The sequence below is a fragment of the Sphaeramia orbicularis genome, chromosome 12 (assembly GCF_902148855.1).
Source record: "Sphaeramia orbicularis chromosome 12, fSphaOr1.1, whole genome shotgun sequence".
Lineage (NCBI taxonomy): Eukaryota > Metazoa > Chordata > Actinopteri > Kurtiformes > Apogonidae > Sphaeramia > Sphaeramia orbicularis.
This window is the reverse complement of record NC_043968.1, coordinates 19,475,030-19,494,606: the sequence shown is the minus strand read 5'-3', so window position 1 is coordinate 19,494,606 and position 19,577 is coordinate 19,475,030. Positions and strand designations below refer to the sequence as shown.

Here is a 19,577-nt window from a genome sequence, read left to right as displayed (position 1 = left end):
CTGGAGAAATGGATAATATCATGCAAAGATGAACCTTTTTGGTCAGTTTTGTATTTCCTGTCTTATCTACAAGAACCAACAAAATTTAAACAAACTATCTATTGAATTGCACAGCATCATATTCTTGATGCATCAAAATCAATCACACTGAGCTGAATCAAGTCATATGAAGTTGTACGGCATTATAATACGTTTGAATCATATCATATCACAGTGTTAGTGGCTAAATACATCTGTTTAATGTATAAGATCACACCAAGTCATCACGATGTGTTTCCCATTGGTATCAGTGATGGAAATGCACATCCTTAGTGTATCTGGCCAATTTATATGGTAAAGAATGATTATATTTCCAGTATTTTTTTCACAGCCACGTTAGCCAGGTGCTGCTGTGACTTTCAACTCCACTGCGTAAATGCTGAGTCAGGAAAGGATGACCTGCATCAAACATGTGGCCACACACACAACCATATAGCATATCCTCCTGAGACCCAGGAAAGTGAAAAATTTAGCTTTTTTACATTCAAAAATTGTCTTAATTGGAAACTGAATAATGCAACAGTTCTTTCCAGACCAATTTTTAAGTTTTTTTTTTTTTTTTTTTCCTATTGGAATGTCCTTTGTAATGGACAACATTTTTTGAGTAAAACTCACTGTTTTGTCCCTTACAAAGGACAAAAATGCATTGCTGGGTCTCAGGAGATTCAGTTTGTTATAGATAGCTGCAGAGCTGACCATGTGTCACTGAACACTGGTCACTTTAGTCCAGTGTTTTTCAACCTTGGGGTCAGGACCCCACGTGGGGTTGGCTGGAATTCAAATGGGGTCACCTGAAATTTCTAGTAACTGATAAAAATAAAAATAAAAACTTACTAATAAAAAATATTTGGTGAGTAGAGAGAGATAATCACAATCCATAAAAGACCTGACAAACTCGGAAGCTGAAACTGAAGCACTGTGGTACTGTTTATCTTTCAAATGTTCATTGTGGTCGGTTTCAGATGCTGCAGCTCTTTCATAATTCATAGTTTGAGTTATTGTTTTTTCAATATTAATTGTCAGTCTTGTAAATCCAAGCTGGACTGACTGTACATATCCTGGCCAAGGAAAATAAAATTCTCACTTTGTGCAGTAATCTACACCTGGCTTTTCTGCCTCCGTCAATAATAATATACATTATATAGCCTAAATGTCATCTAAAATTAACGTTTATTTGCAACATAGTATAACAAACTATTACATGATCAAAAACGAATTTATTTTAGCAAAAAAAAAAAAAAAGTCTCTGTTTTGAATGTCTGGGGTTGCCAGAAATTTGTGATGTTAAAATGGGTTCACGAGCCAAAAAAGGTTGGGAACCACTGGTGTAGTCAGAGCAGACTGGACACCACGACTGAAGATATGAGTAGGAGAATGTCTTATAGCGGCGGTCATGTCCAAGTTTTCCCTCTTGCCCACTTCTTTAAGAACCTCAGAGAAAGCCCAGCTGTACACCTTTAGGGCACTATCACATTTACAACTTTACTCTCACAGAGAATATCAGATTCACCTCTCAGAGTTTATTGGTGATAAAAGACCACCGTTGTCCTGCAGGTTTATGATTTCTGCTGCTGGGCCTGAACTGCTTGAAGATCAGTCTTTCTATCTGATGGTCCTCCCTGTGTCTTTTTTATCACTTTAACCACACAAACACATGCTGCCTTGGCTTTAGGCGTCGCCAGCTGGTGATGAGGAGACTGGAGGAGTTAGCTTCAGGAGAAAGACCTTTTCCACTCTGGACTTTATGTGAAGACGCAGCTCCACTAATGAGTGTGTGGAAAACACGCCACTGGCCTCTGACCAAGGCTGTATCAGTGATTATCCATTTAAACCTGCATCAGTTTCCATATTGTCAGCCGTGTGCCTTTTGACTCTTTTAGTGGTGCTAGTGTGCATGTATCCTTGTCAGTGATTGGATTGGATTGACTTACAACTAACTCTACATCACTGCCTTTCCTACTTTTTCCAAAAACACAGCTTTGGATGATCCTCATTTTTGATCAACTAGACTTAAAACTGTAACAACAACCAACATCTAGCAAGGTTTGAGTTTCTCAAGGTATTGTCATGTGAAGTGACTGTATGCAGACCATAAACGGTACAACACAGAGCAACTGTATTAAACACAAACACAAAAGTGTGAGTAGGGCTCGGCAATATATCAAATTAATGTGATTTGTGCCAGTATTTTTTTTACAAAAATTGTGAAAAACGCCTAAATTGCAAAATCGAGATCATTCCTCCAGAGACTTTTCTTGTGCATCAAAAAAATCAAAACTTATCACGTTTGCTTCTTGTTATATATTAACTGTCAATGTCAAATATGGCATTTAATTTTTAGTATAGATAAAGTATTTAAATCATTTATTGGCTTCAGTTCTTGTAGTCAGAAACAATAGATTAAATCTGTACATCGTCCCTAATGTTGAAAAAAAATGTCGATTTAATTTTCTGGCCAAATCACCAGAAAATTGAGTGTGTGTGGTCACACTGTTTGACAAAACACACACCTGCAGAGGAGGAGGAGTAGGGGTTCAATCCTTGACCATTTAAAACATAATAATTTTTAATAATAACTTGCATGGTTGATCATTTTAGCATTTTATTGCTTGTTTTTTTTGTTCTGTAACCTGCAACTTACCACTTACTACATACAGCTGCTTCCATTTTGGATCTGGTTCAGAATTAATAAAATACCTTAATTTGTGGAGTTCTTCGGAAAGTTATATGGACTGTTTAACAGACGCTCCAGGTAACAGCTTAGGGGAACAAAAACTGATGCATTTTAAATGGTTTCTACCTCAGTGTGTGACTGAACAGTAATACCTTTAAGCGTCCTTTCTGGACATAAATGTGTCCAAGACCAAGGAGATGACAGTGGATTTTAGGAAGAATCCTACAGTCATGTCTTCTGTTCTGATCAATGGCCAGACAGCTGAAGCAGTGGAACATTACAAATACCTTGGCACAGTCATTGATGACAAACTGTCCTTTGAGGCCAATATGGATGCTGTTTGTAAAAAAGCACATCAGCACATTTACTTTTATCAGAAGCTCCAGAGTTTTAATGTCAACAGGACTTTTATGAATAATTTTTATTCTTGTTTTACTGAGTTGGTTCTAACCTTCTTTTATCTGCTGGTTTGGTCTACTTACCATCACAAATAAAAACAGACTCCAGGGTATTGTGAAGGTGTGCAGTAGAATTGCAGGGGTGACCTTGAATGACCTTACACACCCGCATAAGGTCAGAACTCTGCACAAGGCCCGGTCGGTCCTGAAGGACCCGCCCACCCTCTATAATCTGAGTTCACACTGCTTCAGTCTGGTTGCAGATACACCGTACCACGCAGCAGGACCAAAAGGCACAAGAACTCTTTTATTCCTGCTGCTATCAGGCGTCTGTACAGTGTATCTGTCATTTGTTTTTGATGTGTGTACTGTTGGGTGTGCAATAATTTTGCCCTTGGGGATAATAAAGTGACTTAAGCCTTGAATACCTGAACACACCTGACCACCTTTCCAATATTCCACAGTGTGGATTTACTTCTCCACAGTCATTCTCCATAGAACTATGAAAATCAAATATGTATGCCATCGTACGAAATATGTGTCTTGGCATTTTTTGATAATTTGACCATGACAGCTACTCCTTCTCACTCTACCTCTGGGTCTAATGGAAGTCGTTCACAGTGAGTTATGAATTATGTTGCTAAAGGGTCGAACTACTGAACAAATTTGAGGTGTGAGACTTATTTAAGAAGATTTGGATCAAAGCCAGAGAAACAAAAGTTGGGTCATTACCCTGAAGCCTACCTACTCAGCTAAACCGAACCCAAGGTATGTAAGAAAATGTGTTTTTTCATATACCACCTTCTCAGATATTATTGAATTCCATGATTCTGTCATTTGAACAGAGGTTTTCAGAGAGAGGTCTAAGAAGTGCTGTACTAGTTTGCCAAAGTCAGTCAGTGGGCTCAAAGAAACAATTATGCAACGCTCCTGCTTTTCACCCTCCTCTTTCTTCTCCTTACACTCATATCCATTGTGTCAATAGTCCCTGAATGTACACCCAGGCCCTCACACAGCTCTGAATCTCTGTTGCTTCAGATCCAAACCCTCACAATACTCATGTTCTTGTGCCCATATTCCCCTTTTGCCAGTTTCTATTTGGATGTCGCCATTTAGAAAATTTTCCAAAGGCATGTCTCTATCTGACGATGTTTCTGTAGCAATCCTCAAAACCCTTCCAATAAAGCGTGAATATGCTTTGTCCAAACTTCTCGGAGTGCCAGCGACTGTAAACTGTGCCAGATGCAGATGGCCATAAGTGATGCCATCCATCCCCAGCTGCTGTCAGTTGTTGGTAGTGGTGCCCATTACCGGGGCTTATTAACCAGCTCTGCTCACAACAACAAGAAGCAGCAGTGAGCTGATGAGCAGCTGTGGTTGGCTCAATGTTTGATCACTGCAGTGGCTCCCTGTAGAAGCTGCCCCCCTCTGAGCTGGCAAACACCGGCCCTGAGACTCGGCCGCAGAAGAGGGGCCTTTGTCTGCCAGGGAGGAGAGGGAGATGGCTGTTAAGTAGGGGGTTCAGAGCTGTTGGCAGTTCTACACCCTACTATTGTTTTTTCCATTTCCATCACTCAACCCATTCACCTTCCTCTATTACCTTCATGTGTTTTTCTGTGCAGGTCATCCACAGGGAGGATAGAGAGAAGGAGGAGCAGAAAATGAAAAGAGTGAAAGAAAAAATGAGCCTGCATAGAAACACGAAGAGAAGACGAGGATGATCACAAATTAAACCAATAGATTTTTGGGAATATGTTCCTTATGCTCTTTAACCTCGTTTCATATGATTAGAACTGTAGAAATAGATAGTTCAGGAAAATCACACATACATCTAAAGAATCTGACTCCGGTTCAGGGGCTCTCAGTGTGTTCAAGGTAAGACGACAACATTTTATGCTGAGAGACATTTACGTTATGTGCAGTCGATTATGTACATTTACTGCCTCCTACCTATTAGTTTAACTGGTCCTAAGTGTTAACTGTTCTCAAAGCTAACCAATTTCTGTCTTGTTTGTTTACTCAGTCCACAAAGACAAATGTCAAAAACACAATTTGTGGTTTTAGAGGGTCATAAAGTACAGATTGGAACCATTTCTTGATGAAAGGCAGTGTCTGGTGCCAAGATTTGGTCGTATTGCATCTTTAGTGAAAGCAAGTAGTGTCAACTTGTAATCCCCCTGCATCCCCTTATAATCACGGTACATTAAACAGATGAATGTGTAAATGAGACACTTATGTTCTCTAAGTTTTCTGCTTTTTCGAGCCATTTCCCCATCCTTCGAATCTTTATGCTAAGTTAGGTTTAACACAAATAATACTGATCTTCTCACCATACTCTCAAGAAAAAAGCTAATAGGCGTATTTCTCATAATGGAATTTAAATTTTTAGCAAAATGCCCGTGTTTTTTTTTTTCAACTTATTAACATTTTGAGCTTCATTAAACAACTGGTTGTCATGATCATCAGCGTCTTATTTTTAACTTGTAGTTCCTGTTACCATTTCCTTGAAGTAAGTGTTTGTATACTGAAAGAACTGTTTTCCCATGAAGAGAAACTTAAAGAAGCTTGCAGTAAAGCACACTTACACACTTTCTCTCCGTCTCTCTCACACACACACACACACACACAGGTTCTGTAAACCATCAAACATTGCTCTGAGCCATTGCAGATAATCACTACAAGACATGGGACTGTAGAGTTGTAGCTGTGTGTTTGGCTGCTGTATTTGACTGGGATCATCACTGGTTCTTTAGCTTTGGTTTTGCACTAAATGTGATGTCAAAGAGACGTCTTAGTGACATCTAACTGTGTAATTCATCTGTGATCCTGATGAATTATCAAAGGTTTAATATATGCCATGTTGCTAAAATGATTGATAAAAGAAGATTGAATACATCAGGTTATGTTTATAGAAACTGAATACTATATATTAGTCCTTATCAGCAAAAAAAGTTCTGTGATGAGTCATTGAAACAACTTTTTTCCCAACAAAACAGTATAGAAAATGTATTTCTGCCTACGAAGTGAGATCTGCACAGACGCTTACTTGCTGTAACAGAAGAACCGACTGCATGTATGCAAAGTGACCTGCCCAAAACTTCTTTTATTTTTTGCTTTCTGAATAAAATCACACAATGAAGTCTGCAATAACTGTACATTTATCCACATCCACCTTTTTTATGTTTCCACTGTCATTTTTTGACATTTTAACTTCACTTATGTTTTGCGTTGACTTCAGCTCAGGTCAGACCCTTCTGAAATAACATCTGTAAAAGGAAGTGGTCACAGTTTTATATGTTAGTAGCTTTTGGATGAAAAGTTTGCTCTGTCTTTGCGTGGAGCAGCATCCAACAGTGGAATTGTCTTTGCACTTTCTCAAACACTTGCAAAGTGCGAAAACCAGTCACCTTGACTAAGCTAACAGCTTCTTCTTTTCACATAACTATATGCAGAAAATAATTGTCAGGCAAGTTGTACTTCCTTTTAACAGTACTACTATTTTGAAAAAGGAGGGGAGTTAAGACAGAAACCTCGATTCATAAAATACTCCAACACTGGTGTATCTTTTTGTAACTTGAGCGAGCTGACCCATAGTCACACAACTTTGGTTTCAATTATTTTATTTAGACAAAAATTCCTGCTTCTAAAGACTAAATCTCTGTTTAGTTTCTTAAGCTCTAAACTAGCACGTAATTGGTACATATGCTCCAGCTCTGATATGTCCCCAGACCCGCTGCATGTGGGGGCTCCGGTCCCCATGCCTGAGCTTAACCTCACCTCTCAGGGTTAAAACTGTTCTCCTCACGTCCCCCTCGTCTCCCATGTGTTCAAGACTCTGGTGGTCCTACATGGCACCGTCAAACAGCTCCCCCTCTCCAGTGAACACATCTCTTGTTTCCTCTTAACTGGTTCCAGGCGGGGCGCAGTGTTTGTCATACAGTTGGTAATGATTTAAACAAGCTCTGGGCCTATACCCTCTACCCCACTTCTGCTGCTTTCTCACACCAGGGGTTTTTATTCATACATACATATATATATATAATCGCTGTTAAAATAGGGTACTACTGGCAAGAGAAAGCAATCAGTCTCATGATCTCATTCACAAGGTGTCATAGTATTTATATAGTCAAAGTCTTCAGAAAAGCAACATGTGACATAAGGCTCAAGATGCTTCTCAGGATTATGGGTGGTCCTCAGATTACCTTAGATTCATCAGTCATTCCTACATGAAGCAAGGCTAAAGGTTGTGGGTACTGGAACATATGCTATACAAGAAATTTAATACAAGTCTTAAAAAATGCACTAAAGGTCAGAAAAGTGGTTCCACACTGGCCTGGATGTGTGTTCATATTGTCTCTTCTTGTCCTCATTTTACCCACAATCCCTTTAGATCTAAGTTAAAGGTTCAGTGTGTAATATTTAGTGGTAAAGTTGCACCATTCTGCTCTTACCTCACTCTCCTCTACATTGGCCACTAAACATCCAGCTCTCATTAGTTTTTGTTTTTCTCATTCTGTGTTTTATACTCAAGGGGATAATAACCATTCATTCCAGGATTGCAAAAATACAGCATTTCATATCTTCAGGTTATTATGCACGAATGAAAACCTAGTCATGAATATTATATTTCTGTAATCAGATAGGTCTAAATCGCACACGTTGGACCTTTGAGGCTGGATACTACATACACTGGAGAAAACATAAAGCACACACAGGTAGGCAAGACCGGGAACTGATGTAGACCACTTATGGTGGGGGTAGCTGCTGACCTGCAATTACAGATGCACACACTCACCTACAAATCTACACACAGGTATAAAAGTCCATGCCCATGTGTTTCTAGTCTGGTCCACATGATACACTTCCCGTCTCAACAGGAAAACTCTCCTGTAAACCAGCCTCATTAGCCCACTGACCTGTTCTCTTGCTTTTTTCTTGTGTGTGTGTGTTTGTTGCACAGAAGTGAGCCCCCTGCAGCAGCCAGTAAGCAGCAGAAACCCCACCGCGCCACAGATGCTGCGGCAGCAAGTTCAGAAACAGAGGACCTGTTTGAGGACTTTTGACCCTGCATCAACTACACTGTATAGATCCAAACATGAATCTTATTGATACATGTTCATAAAGGTGGGATTTATTTTTAAGATGATGAATACATGATTTAATTTGTCTTATGTACTGTGTAATTAGAAAAAAATCTATGGGAAAACTGTACTTTGTCGTATTTCGGATGTAGCCTCAAAATAATTAAGTAGTATTTTAATGGTGAAAGTCAAATCTGTTCTCTCCCATCTATAGATCATATGAATCATGATATATTTTAAACATAATTGTGCTTTCATCAATAAGTAAAAACTGTGGGATCTACATATTTTTAATCTACAAGTTGTATTAATTCTTGAAATAAACATGAACTTGGCTATATATTTTAACTTTTTTAAGGATGTAGTGTATCAGTGTTTTCATATTAAAATCAAACTATTTTTTGTTAGATCTGCTGTTTCAACCGTCTGAATTCTGTTTTGTTGTGTCTTTTTCCATGTAATTGCCAATACACCTTATATAGAACACATACAGGGGTTGGACAAAATAATGGAAACACCTTAAAAAATCAACAAAATATAATTTAATATGGTGTAGGTCCGCCTTTTGTGGCAATTACAGCCTCAATTCTCCGAGGCATTGATTCATACAACTTGTGAATTGTTTCCAAAGGAATTTTAAGGCATTCTTCAGTTAGAATACCCTCCAACTCTTTTAGAGACGATGGCGGTGGAAATCGACGTCTTACTTGAATCTCTAAAACTGACCATAAATGCTCAATAATGTTGAGGTCTGGGGACTGTGCCGGCCATACGAGATGCTCAACTTCATTAGAATGTTCCTCATGCCATTCTTTAACAATTCTAGCTGTATGGATTGGGGCATTATCATCTTGAGGTGAAGGTGTTTCCATTATTTTGTCCAACCCCTGTAACTCAATAGATCCATCATAGCTTATAGGTTTAACAAATTTACTGACTTGCATTGGTGATGGAAAGAATGACAAAGGCCACGATTACATATGCATCAGTCACTACTCCAGGTGAAACTGCATATGCAGAAACGAAGACGTCAAATTGTTGCAGGTTCTACAAACAAACAAAACATTTGTCCTTTATATTGTCAATTTTTTAGCTGTCCACTGGAGGTCATACTGAGCTTCTACGTCACAGCCACAAAATATCAGAAATCATCAAACAGAGAAGAGTGAATGAGGTGCTGTATCAATTTTCATCTGCACTAAGCCATACTATAGGACTAAACTGATGTTTTTTTTAATGTGTCATTTATTCCCATAATCCACTCAGTATTGAAAATTCATGCTGTAATTACCTCTGCTACAGCTATTTTTTGACTGGCTGTTTGTGTTCTGTGATTTAAATTATAGTAGGTAGTATTTATATACAGTATTCTGACACTGATGGTCAAAAATGTATTCAGTTGTCTGTTGTAATTCAGATGTCTGAGAGGAAACCAGACTTCTGCACTCCCTCTTGGTACTGTTTTCAGATCGAATTTAGCCCATGAAAGAAAATTTGGACCAATCACAGGTCATTTCAGAGCAGATGAAAACAGAAAACAGGTGATTGACAGTTGCAATAACCAATCACTGGGTGTCAAACTCTTTTAATTCAGGTGCCACATACGACCCTATTTAATCTCAAACAGGCAGGACCAGGAAAACAATAGCAAAATAACCTAATGATGACTCCAAATGTTTCTTTTGTTTTAGTACAAAAAAAAAAAAAAGTAAAATTATATTATGAAAATGTTTACAAACCACAGGGTGGGGAAGCAAAATTTACAATGAACATTTAGTTGTTTTTTCTCAGCAGGCACTACATCAATTGTTTTGAAACCAAACATATATTGATGTCATAATCATACCTAACACTATTATCCATACCTTTTCAGAAACTTTTGCCCATATGAGTAATCAGGAAAGCAAACGTCAAAGAGTGTGTGATTTGCTGAATGCACTCGTCACACCAAAGGAGATTTCAAAAATAGTTGGAGTGTCCATAAAGACTGTTTATAATGGAAAGAAGAGAATGACTATGAGCCAGACTATTACGAGAAAGTCTGGAAGATACTATTAAAGAAGAATGGGAGAAGTTGTCACCCGAATATTTGAGGAACACTTGCGCAAGTTTCAGGAAGCGTGTGAAGGCAGTTATTGAGAGAGAAGGAGGACACATAGAATAAAAACATTTTCTATTATGTCAATTTTCTTGTGGCAAATAAATTCTCATGACTTTCAATAAACTAATTGGTCATACACTGTCTTTCAATCCCTGCCTCAAAATATTGTAAATTTTGCTTCCCCACCCTGTAGCCTTTCATACCTAATGTGACTAACTGCAACAACTTGAAATTTCTTAAGAAAAAAGAATAATTTTAACAATATTACATCCTGAGGTTATCATATTAACATGTACATTACAATGTACAGATCACAGTGGATCTACGAATGCACAAGACATCTGGAAGTAAACAATCTACAGGGGTTGGACAAAATAATGGAAACACCTTCACCTCAAGATGATAATGCCCCAATCCATACAGCTAGAATTGTTAAAGAATGGCATGAGGAACATTCTAATGAAGTTGAGCATCTCGTATGGCCGGCACAGTCCCCAGACCTCAACGTTATTGAGCATTTATGGTCAGTTTTAGAGATTCAAGTAAGACGTCGATTTCCACCGCCATCGTCTCTAAAAGAGTTGGAGGGTATTCTAACTGAAGAATGGCTTAAAATTCCTTTGGAAAAAATTCACAAGTTGTATGAATCAATACCTCGGAGGAATTGAGGCTGTAATTGCGGCAAAAGGCGGACCTACACCATAATAAATTATATTTTGTTGATTTTTTAAGGTGTTTCCATTATTTTGTCCAACCCCTGTATTATTTAATACATATAATTCTGTGTAATTTTTCCACTTAGCAAATACATCCCATGGCTGGACTGGACCCTTTGGTGGGCTGGTTTTGGCCTGCAGGCCATATGTTTGACACCCCTGGTCTAAGCTGTCTAATGCTCTGACTTTGTGGTTTGTCACAGAAGTGACACCACATGACTTCCTTTTTCATGATGCTTTGGCTTGACTTTATATCCAGATGTTTAGTACAGAGAGGCAGAGGAGCAGGGTGTGTATTTTAAGTCAGCCTGATAGTCAATTGTGGTGGGCTTTTCTACACTGGATTCATATGGACACAACTATCCTCAGCCTCCATTTACCCTACAGATGTAAACAGCTGCTGGCAACTAATGTCATATTCTGATGTAGCCTACAATGTCTAGTACCTGTTTATCCACTAATCATACGCATTATTACATGTAAATAATTGAGGTAAAATGCAGTTTGTCATCTTTTCATGGTTGTCACATACAGGGTGGGGAAGCAAAATTTACAATATTTTGTGGCAGGGATTGAAAGACAGTGTATGACCAATTAGTTTATTGAAAGTCATGAGAATTTATTTGCCACAAGAAAATTGACATAATAGAAAATGTTTTTATTCTATGTGTCCTCCTTCTTTCTCAATAACTGCCTTCACACGCTTCCTGAAACTTGCGCAAGTGTTCCTCAAATATTCAGGTGACAACTTCTCCCATTCTTCTTTAATAGTATCTTCCAGACTTTCTCGTAATAGTTTTGCTCATAGTCATTCTCTTCTTTCCATTATAAACAGTCTTTATGGACACTCCAACTATTTTTGAAATCTCCTTTGGTGTGACGAGTGCATTCAGCAAATCACACACTCTTTGACGTTTGCTTTCCTGATTACTCATATGGGCAAAAGTTTCTGAAAAGGTATGGATAATAGTGTTAGGTATGATTATGACATCAATATATGTTTGGTTTTAAAACAATTGACATAGTGCCTGCTGAGAAAAAACAACTAAATGTTCATTGTAAATTTTGCTTCCCCACCCTGTACGACCCATTTGGACGTACAGAGGCTCCGTAGTGAACATGGAAACACCATCATCTTCTACAGCATTGATTCACCAGTAAAACCATGGAGTTTGACATACTTGGAGATACTTTTACCTTCAGTTATTAATATCTTTGCCAAAAAAAAGTCACTTTTTCCTCAGCTTTCTGTTTTTGATATTTAAAAAAAACCCAACTTTTCTGAGCTTTTATGAATTTCTATAATCAGTAGGCTAAATGAAATATAGGAAAATACTTGATTTTCACTTAGAAATGCTAAATACAGAGGGTAATGTTATAGTAAATGGGGATAAATCCCTTAAGAAAGATTAGAGAAAAATCATTTGGGAAGTGCCATATAAGTAGCACTGTATCTAAAAAATAAAAACTCATTTATAATCACAGGTTGCACAAATTAACTCTAGAGTCAGTATCAATCAATATGTTATGTGACACATGGACTGAGAGTCAAAAAAAAAAAAGTCCTGTAGCTGAAATAAATCTGAATTGTTGGTCATGTGATGCTTTTGTAATAAGGTTTGTCGTTCCCTCTCCTTCCTTCTCTTACATTGTTGTCATTATACTTCTCCCACACAGGCTTTCCTCGTCCCCCTCATTTTCACTTCCTCCATTTCCAATTCTCTCTCTCTCTCTCTCTCTCTCTCTCTCTCTCTCTCTCTCTCTCTCCTCTCTGTCTGCATTGGGTGGTGGATTATTCGGGGGGTGTAGGAGCATGTGCGCCCCTCCTCTTCATAATGTCTGCATAATAGCGGGTGTAAAGTGCATTTGAACTTGCATCCAGGGCTGAGAGGCAGAAGAGGACCGACCCGCACACAGCTGTTTCCAAGGAACCGCTGCTTTTATTTATTTATTTTTTTAATTTCATTTTATTTTTGTGGTTTTTGCGCTGCCGCTAAAGTAGGCGCTATTAGAAGCCGCTGTTTATCTAGGACCTCCGGGATTTTTCTTTTTTGGACTGGAAAAGTTTACAGAAGTGGCCAAATTTATACAAGCCAAGTGGATTTGTGGACATTTTACCAGTGAACAAGGTAGGAAAGTGTTGAGCTCCATCCAGTTTGTGCACATATTTAGTGCGTCTTGTTAAAGGTGATTGGATTTTTTAGGTGCAGACTTAGTTTGAGCTCCAATGGATGCTTCAGGAGAAGATGGTTTTTTGGGTGGTCGAGAATGTTCCCACACTGATAAGCCAAAGGATAAGAGACCCATTGATAAAAGTGATGCTTGGGACCAATTAGGATTATTTACATTTACTGACAGCTGAACTTCTTGATCATTTGATAAGTGTTATCACCACAGCTGGAACCACACATCAGCTCGTCTGCGTTGGCTTTTTCCCTTTTTGTGGCTGGTGTCAGATGGAAAGTAGAGCCAAACATTATTTTAATTAACTGTTAGAATGTGTTACACTGCAGAGAAATTAAAACATATGCATGAAATCAGACTGTTTGTAGTGTTTTGGTTTGTTTTCAGTGTGTTCTTGCATGTTTATCACTACATTTTCCTTTTTTTTTTTTAAATTATAGATTGTGTTGAGATGATTCCCCACGTCCTCACACACCTGCTCTGCTTGGTGTGTCTGTGCTCTGGTGATATTCAACAAGGTGAGTCATAAAATGATGTAGCTTCCACTCCTCACTTTCTCCTCCCACTCTTCCTCCTGGTCTTTCTTCTATATGATATATATATCGATGGCCAGAATACAAAACCTTCCATCTGAAAAACTCACTTTTTTCAGGAAACAAAAAAAAAATGTTTAGTTTTATTATAGTATGGTCTTTGTTAAAGATATCCAAGCAAATTCTACTGTTCTCAGACTCTCTTTCTATATTATGTGTTAACAATACATACTAGGTATTTATGCCTCCCAAAGTGCAGTCCATTTAACGTGAAAACTCAAAATCTAAAAATTTGCAGATAGGAGGTTTGTTTTTTGGCCATCGATATGTGCCAGACTGTAGATCCAAGACGCACTAAGGTTGAAGACGCATTCACTGCATATCAAAACTTTCCAGTAATGCACACACACACACACAAAAAAAAAGAATAATTTTATTAACCCTTTATCGGGCAAGGGACTATTTTTGGTCATTTCCACATACATTACAAGACAGTGACAGCAACAGTTACAGTGAGGACAGTGAGGTAACAATCTCAGGTCCAATGTGGTCTACAGGGTCTGTAAGGTCCCCTCTGCATGACACAGTGAGTGGACCTGCTTTGTTAGGTACCATGAAGTAATGGTACTAAGTAAGGAATGATGTTCAAGGGAGAATGTGGATGTGGACAGGGTTCTGGATCAGAACTTATGTTGGTCTAATGTTATGAAAGTGATGTTCTAATGTTCTAAAATACATGTGCCTTCCACTTTACTGTCATTTTCTTGCATTTTTTATATTTACTTCTTGCATTTTTTTTTGCCACATATGGGCAAGAAACCAAATATGGTAACTTCATTGATCTTGATTTTCTACATAATGTTCTAATGTTATGAAAGTGATGTTCAGTGTTCTAAACATACATGTTCCTTCACCTTTGTATTTTTTATATTTACTTACTTACTTTACTTTTTTTCACTTATGGGTAAGGAACCAAGTATGGTAATGTGATGTTGATTTTCTACATGACGATAAAAATTTCATAAAAGTAATAAAGTTTTGTTAGGTTCTCCAATAACACACTAAGGTTGAAATTTTGAATTTCAACGTATTTCTATGAGTGTCCTATAAAGGGTTAAAGCTGGGTAACATATGATCACTGACACAGGGTTCTGTTTTTCAGGTCCATCACACAGAATGCAGATGGCGAAGAACTCACCAGCAAGTGGCTCTCTGGCAGGCAAAGTAGTGCTGCCTTGCCACTTCTCTATAATTTCAGATTCTCTTAGCACCTCAACACACAGTCCATCATACAGCACAACAACCCCAACACCCGCTCTGTACACTGAGAACCCTGAGGAGCAGCTGAGGATCAAGTGGACAAAACTGGAAGCAGATGGGGAGAAGGTGGTTCTGGTCGCCCAGGCAGGGGCGGTGAAGGTGGGGCAGGAGTTCAAGGGCAGGGTGTCGGTACCGAGCCATCCGCTGTCAGTCGGGGACGCCTCTTTGATAATTGTACGACTCAGGGCCAGCGATGCCGGGCATTATCGTTGTGAGGTAATGCATGGGATGGAAGATACCCAGGGCACCGTCAGCCTCAACGTCACCGGTGAGTACGAGAAAGATGAAGGTGTTTTAAGTCCAACAAGTGGTGCCAGGCACAATAAACCCTGCCCATCGCACGTATTGTAGCTTATTTTGGCATCGATCCAGCTGATGTCATCATGTCTATGCGTGTGGTGACGTCAGCATATCAGTTGCCTCTATATACAAGGTGGGGAAGCAAAATTTACAATATTTTGAGGCAGGGATTGAAAGACAGTGTATGACCAATTAGTTTGTTGAAGTCATGAGAATTTATTGCCACAAGAAAATTGACATAATAGAAAATGTTTTATTCTATGTGTCCTCCTTCTTTCTCAATAACTGCCTTCACCGCGCTTCCTGAAACTGCGCAAGAGTTCCTCAAATATTCGGGTGACAACTTCTCCCATTCTTCTTTAATAGTATCTTCCAGACTTTCTCGTAATAGTTTTGCTCATAGTCATTCTCTTCTTTCCATTATAAACAGTCTTTATGGACACTCCAACTATTTTTGAAATCTCCTTTGGTGTGACGAGTGCATTCAACAAATCACACACTCTTTGACGTTTGCTTTCCTGATTACTCATATGGGCAAAAGTTTCTGAAAAGGTATGGATAATAGTGTTAGGTATGATTATGACATCAATATATGTTTGGTTTCAAAACAATTGACGTAGTGCCTGCTGAGAAAAAAAACAACTAAATGTTCATTGTAAATTTTGCTTCCCCACCCAGTATGTGCCAAGTTTGAAGGAAATCGAAACAAAATTGATGTTTTTATAGACATTTGAAATATTGCCCATTATGTGTAAATGGGAGAAAGAAAAGATTTTAAAAATTCAATTAAAATATTTAACTTTGACTTACTGTTCCTTAATGTTTCAATTGTAATGAGATCTATTCTAGGTCACTGGCAATCTATAAACCAAATTTGGTGTGAATTCAATCAATAGTTTTGCTGCTAAAGTGTTAACAAACAAACAAACCAGAAACAATACCCATTGCTTCCCCTTTGGGGGGGCGGGATAATAATGGAAGAATCCACATGTGTTGAGTTGGCAGAAGAAACAAGTGCCTCCCATTCAAGGAAGACATGCACTTTTTTCTAGACAAAAGTTGAATCAATAAGCAGTTAGAACTCATTCTTCACCCCAGGGTTCCCACCATTACATTATTACCCTGTTATGACTCGAAGTTAGCAAAGTTTACATATTTACATATTGTCGTGTAACTGACTCTGAATGCAGTTTGCTGACTTTATTACTCTTCTTCTATCAACTGTAATGTAAGTTTGCCGAGCTGTAAACACAACATTAACATTTTATCACCTCATAAAGTTGTTGTGGTAATCCAAGCAAATAGTTGCCTATTTACACATTTATTTACATAGATATAGAGTAAAACTAGAAAACAGTGATGAATGTTTACTCTTGTATCTCTGTTTTGGTTTTCACAAGCTCCTCAGAGAAATATCTGGCTCTTCAGTGAGATTAACAGTGTTTTCTTTGATAAACAGGAAAAAAATTGAAGTGAAGTCAAAGACAGCTTTATTGTCAGTTTTACCATATGTGCATTGCATACAGAAAACTGAAATTACACAACTCTAAAGCCCCACGGTGCAAAATGGACATAGTAGGAAAAACATATAAACAGAATATAACTATAAAAAGCAGGGAGTTGAGGAGACAATAAATAGCCAAGAAAAAAAAAAAACCAAAGCACAGAAAACAAAGTACAGAAGACTGTTCTGTACATACATTTTATTTACTTATTTGCCGTATAGTTGAATGTAATGTTGCAGTCAGAGCTTTACAGTATTTAGTCATAGCACAGTAGATTATACTTATATACATAATATTGCATTAATGGCGTATATGTAACACAGCTGACTCACTTTAATGATATTAAATTTCTCCTTTGTTTGTTAGTGAGACTGTTTTAAAGACAGTTTCATTCTAACTTAGCCACATGATGATACAGTGGTCTGGCTTCTCCAACAGACATGGGAAAATGGAACAGGTGTGTAGACTTTGGCATGCACTGCTGCACTGGTGATGACAGCGATAGCCCACTGGAAATTAAGAAAATTGCCCACTGCCACTTCTTGAATGCGGATATGTCAGTGCAGGAAAGCTAATGAGTAGCTTGCTATTTTGCAAACATTGCAGACTTACAACTTTATCAAACACACTTACCTGACTGTTTGCAGCAGTTTGTACTTTGAGAGTTAGAGGTAAGTTTTTTACTTGCAACCTTGACAATAATATTCTCCATTGTGGATCCAATACAAGGATTTGAAAGTATGTGGAAGACATTAACCATTAGACATTAGACATTAGACATTAGGAGCAGCAGATAAACAGATGTTTACGTCATGTATAGCAGTATGCAGTGGACTTTAGCAGTCAGGTGTTTCACAGAGCAGCTCCTCCTGTTACCAAGTCTTGTTTTTTACCACAATGTAATTACCTGGCAGAACACTTTCTAATTATATTATATAGCTATATATATTCAGGGCCAATTACAAGCAACCATTAGATGTATTTGCACAGTGCCATGGTTGGATTAACTTTCTCTGTGTGGCTTAAGGGTAAAAATGAGCCTCCATGTAGGGCCTCATTAGACCCTAATACCACCCAGGCACTGCACAATATGAGCAGTTTTTCTGTGCGCACCTGCTTCAGGTTTGCTGTGTGGTAACAAACCAATAATGACATGACAGAGCCTCAGTGATATGCACAGTTTTCTTAAATATGTGTACAATAAATTAAAGTGTGGTTATCAAAGGTTTCTGGGTTCATCCAGTGGAATCACCACACTGCTTTGTGGAGGAATATCCGACAACTGAGCCAAACTTCGACCCAAGACATTTACACAGATTCCACATTAATACTGAACAGGAGGCTTTGTTCGACAGTCCCAGACAAAGACGCTCCCTATGACTGTCATACAACTCTCCATTTAACAGCTCAGTCATCTATTCACATCCTACTGCTGCTCTGCCAGGATATCCTCGCAGATGAGATATAATCCACCCACCCAGCTGGAAATAAAGGACCTAATTGCACAAGAGGACAACTACATATATTTTGTGGATGACAGCTGAAATAGCTGACTGGGTTGTGTTTCCCTATGCTGGCATGCAATTATCTAGATTTTCATATTGCTGCAGTTATCAGTTTCTGTCAGGAGTGTATTGGCAGTGTCTGAGAGTTTGTCAGACTTAGTGACAGATTATGTCAACAGGACATGATCTCTGCCCAATACAGGTGATGTCACAAACAGAGCAGTTCTTTTTTTACCTCCTCTATGACTTGCTTCCACACAGTTAAAATACTTTTAATAGCCAACACCATATCTAATGTAACTGACTGTTTGTTTATGATCTTTCTCCAGGTGTGGTGTTCCATTACAGGGCTAAGTCTAGTCGCTACAGTCTGGACTTTCCTGGAGCTAGTGCAGCGTGCCATGCAGCAGGTGCCACTATTGCTACACCTGAGCAGCTGACTGCTGCATTTGAAGATGGCTTTGACCAGTGTGATGCAGGCTGGCTTGCTGACCAAACTGTCAGGTGTGTACACAAATATACATTTACATTATGTTTCTACTGCATTGTTGTAAAATCACACTGACGTACAGAGTTCAAGCTAATGTGAGAGGCGGCCATGGCTCAATTGGTAGAGTGGGTCATCCAATAACCAAAGGGTTGGTGGTTCGAATCCTGCTCTGTTCTACTCATGTGCTGTTGTGTCCTTGGGCAAGACACTACACACTGCCTCCAGTGCTGCTACTCACACTGGTGTATGAATGTGTATGAACGTTCAGTGGAGGTCAGAGGGGCCGTAGGCGCAGATTGGCAGCCACACTTCCATCAGTCTGCCCCAGGGCAGCTAATGTAGTTTACCACCACCAGAGTATGAATGTGTGAGTGAATTAATAATGGATCCACTGTACACACTTTGAGTATGCGTTCATAGAAAATCACTATATAAATCTAATCCATTATTATTATTTTTATTATTATTATGTTCTAATGTTCTTTTCCTTGTCAGATACCCAATCACATCGCCCCGTCCTGGATGTGCAGGTGATCTAATGAGCAAACCAGGAGTGAGAACGTACGGCCTCAGAGACCCCGCAGAGAAATATGATGTGTACTGCTACGTAGACAGACTGCACGGTAAACACACAAGTTTAAAAAAAACACATTGAAAGGAATACAAGTGCTTGTACTTGTCATGGAGTGTATGATTATTTACAGCCCTTTAGGGAAAAATAAATAATTCTG

The 19,577-nt window shown here is 38.6% G+C and overlaps 2 protein-coding genes across 5 annotated transcripts in view; both read left to right on the top strand.

Moving 5' to 3' along the window:
• The window catches only part of xrcc4 (X-ray repair complementing defective repair in Chinese hamster cells 4), a 28,987-nt gene extending 20,453 nt beyond the window's left edge, over nucleotides 1-8,534 (top strand). The window contains exon 8 of one of the 3 annotated variants that reach the window (XM_030150799.1): nucleotides 8,075-8,534. In XM_030150799.1, the coding sequence (XP_030006659.1) occupies nucleotides 8,075-8,174 (100 nt within the window). In that variant the 3' untranslated portion in view covers nucleotides 8,175-8,534. Of the gene's footprint in view, nucleotides 1-4,733; nucleotides 5,341-8,071 lie in introns of those variants that run through there. The other 2 variants (XM_030150798.1, XM_030150800.1) reach the window with 2 other exon arrangements.
• Nucleotides 8,535-12,862: 4,328 nt separating this feature from the next.
• Nucleotides 12,863-19,577, top strand: part of vcanb (versican b) — a 28,267-nt gene continuing 21,552 nt past the window's right edge. Inside the window, exons 1-5 of one of the 2 annotated variants that reach the window (XM_030150852.1) lie at nucleotides 12,863-13,138; nucleotides 13,634-13,711; nucleotides 14,889-15,314; nucleotides 18,686-18,860; nucleotides 19,342-19,469. In XM_030150852.1, the coding sequence (XP_030006712.1) occupies nucleotides 13,645-13,711; nucleotides 14,889-15,314; nucleotides 18,686-18,860; nucleotides 19,342-19,469 (796 nt within the window). In that variant the 5' untranslated portion in view covers nucleotides 12,863-13,138; nucleotides 13,634-13,644. The remainder of the gene's footprint in view (nucleotides 13,139-13,633; nucleotides 13,712-14,888; nucleotides 15,315-18,685; nucleotides 18,861-19,341; nucleotides 19,470-19,577) is intronic. The other variant, XM_030150853.1, reaches the window with a different exon arrangement.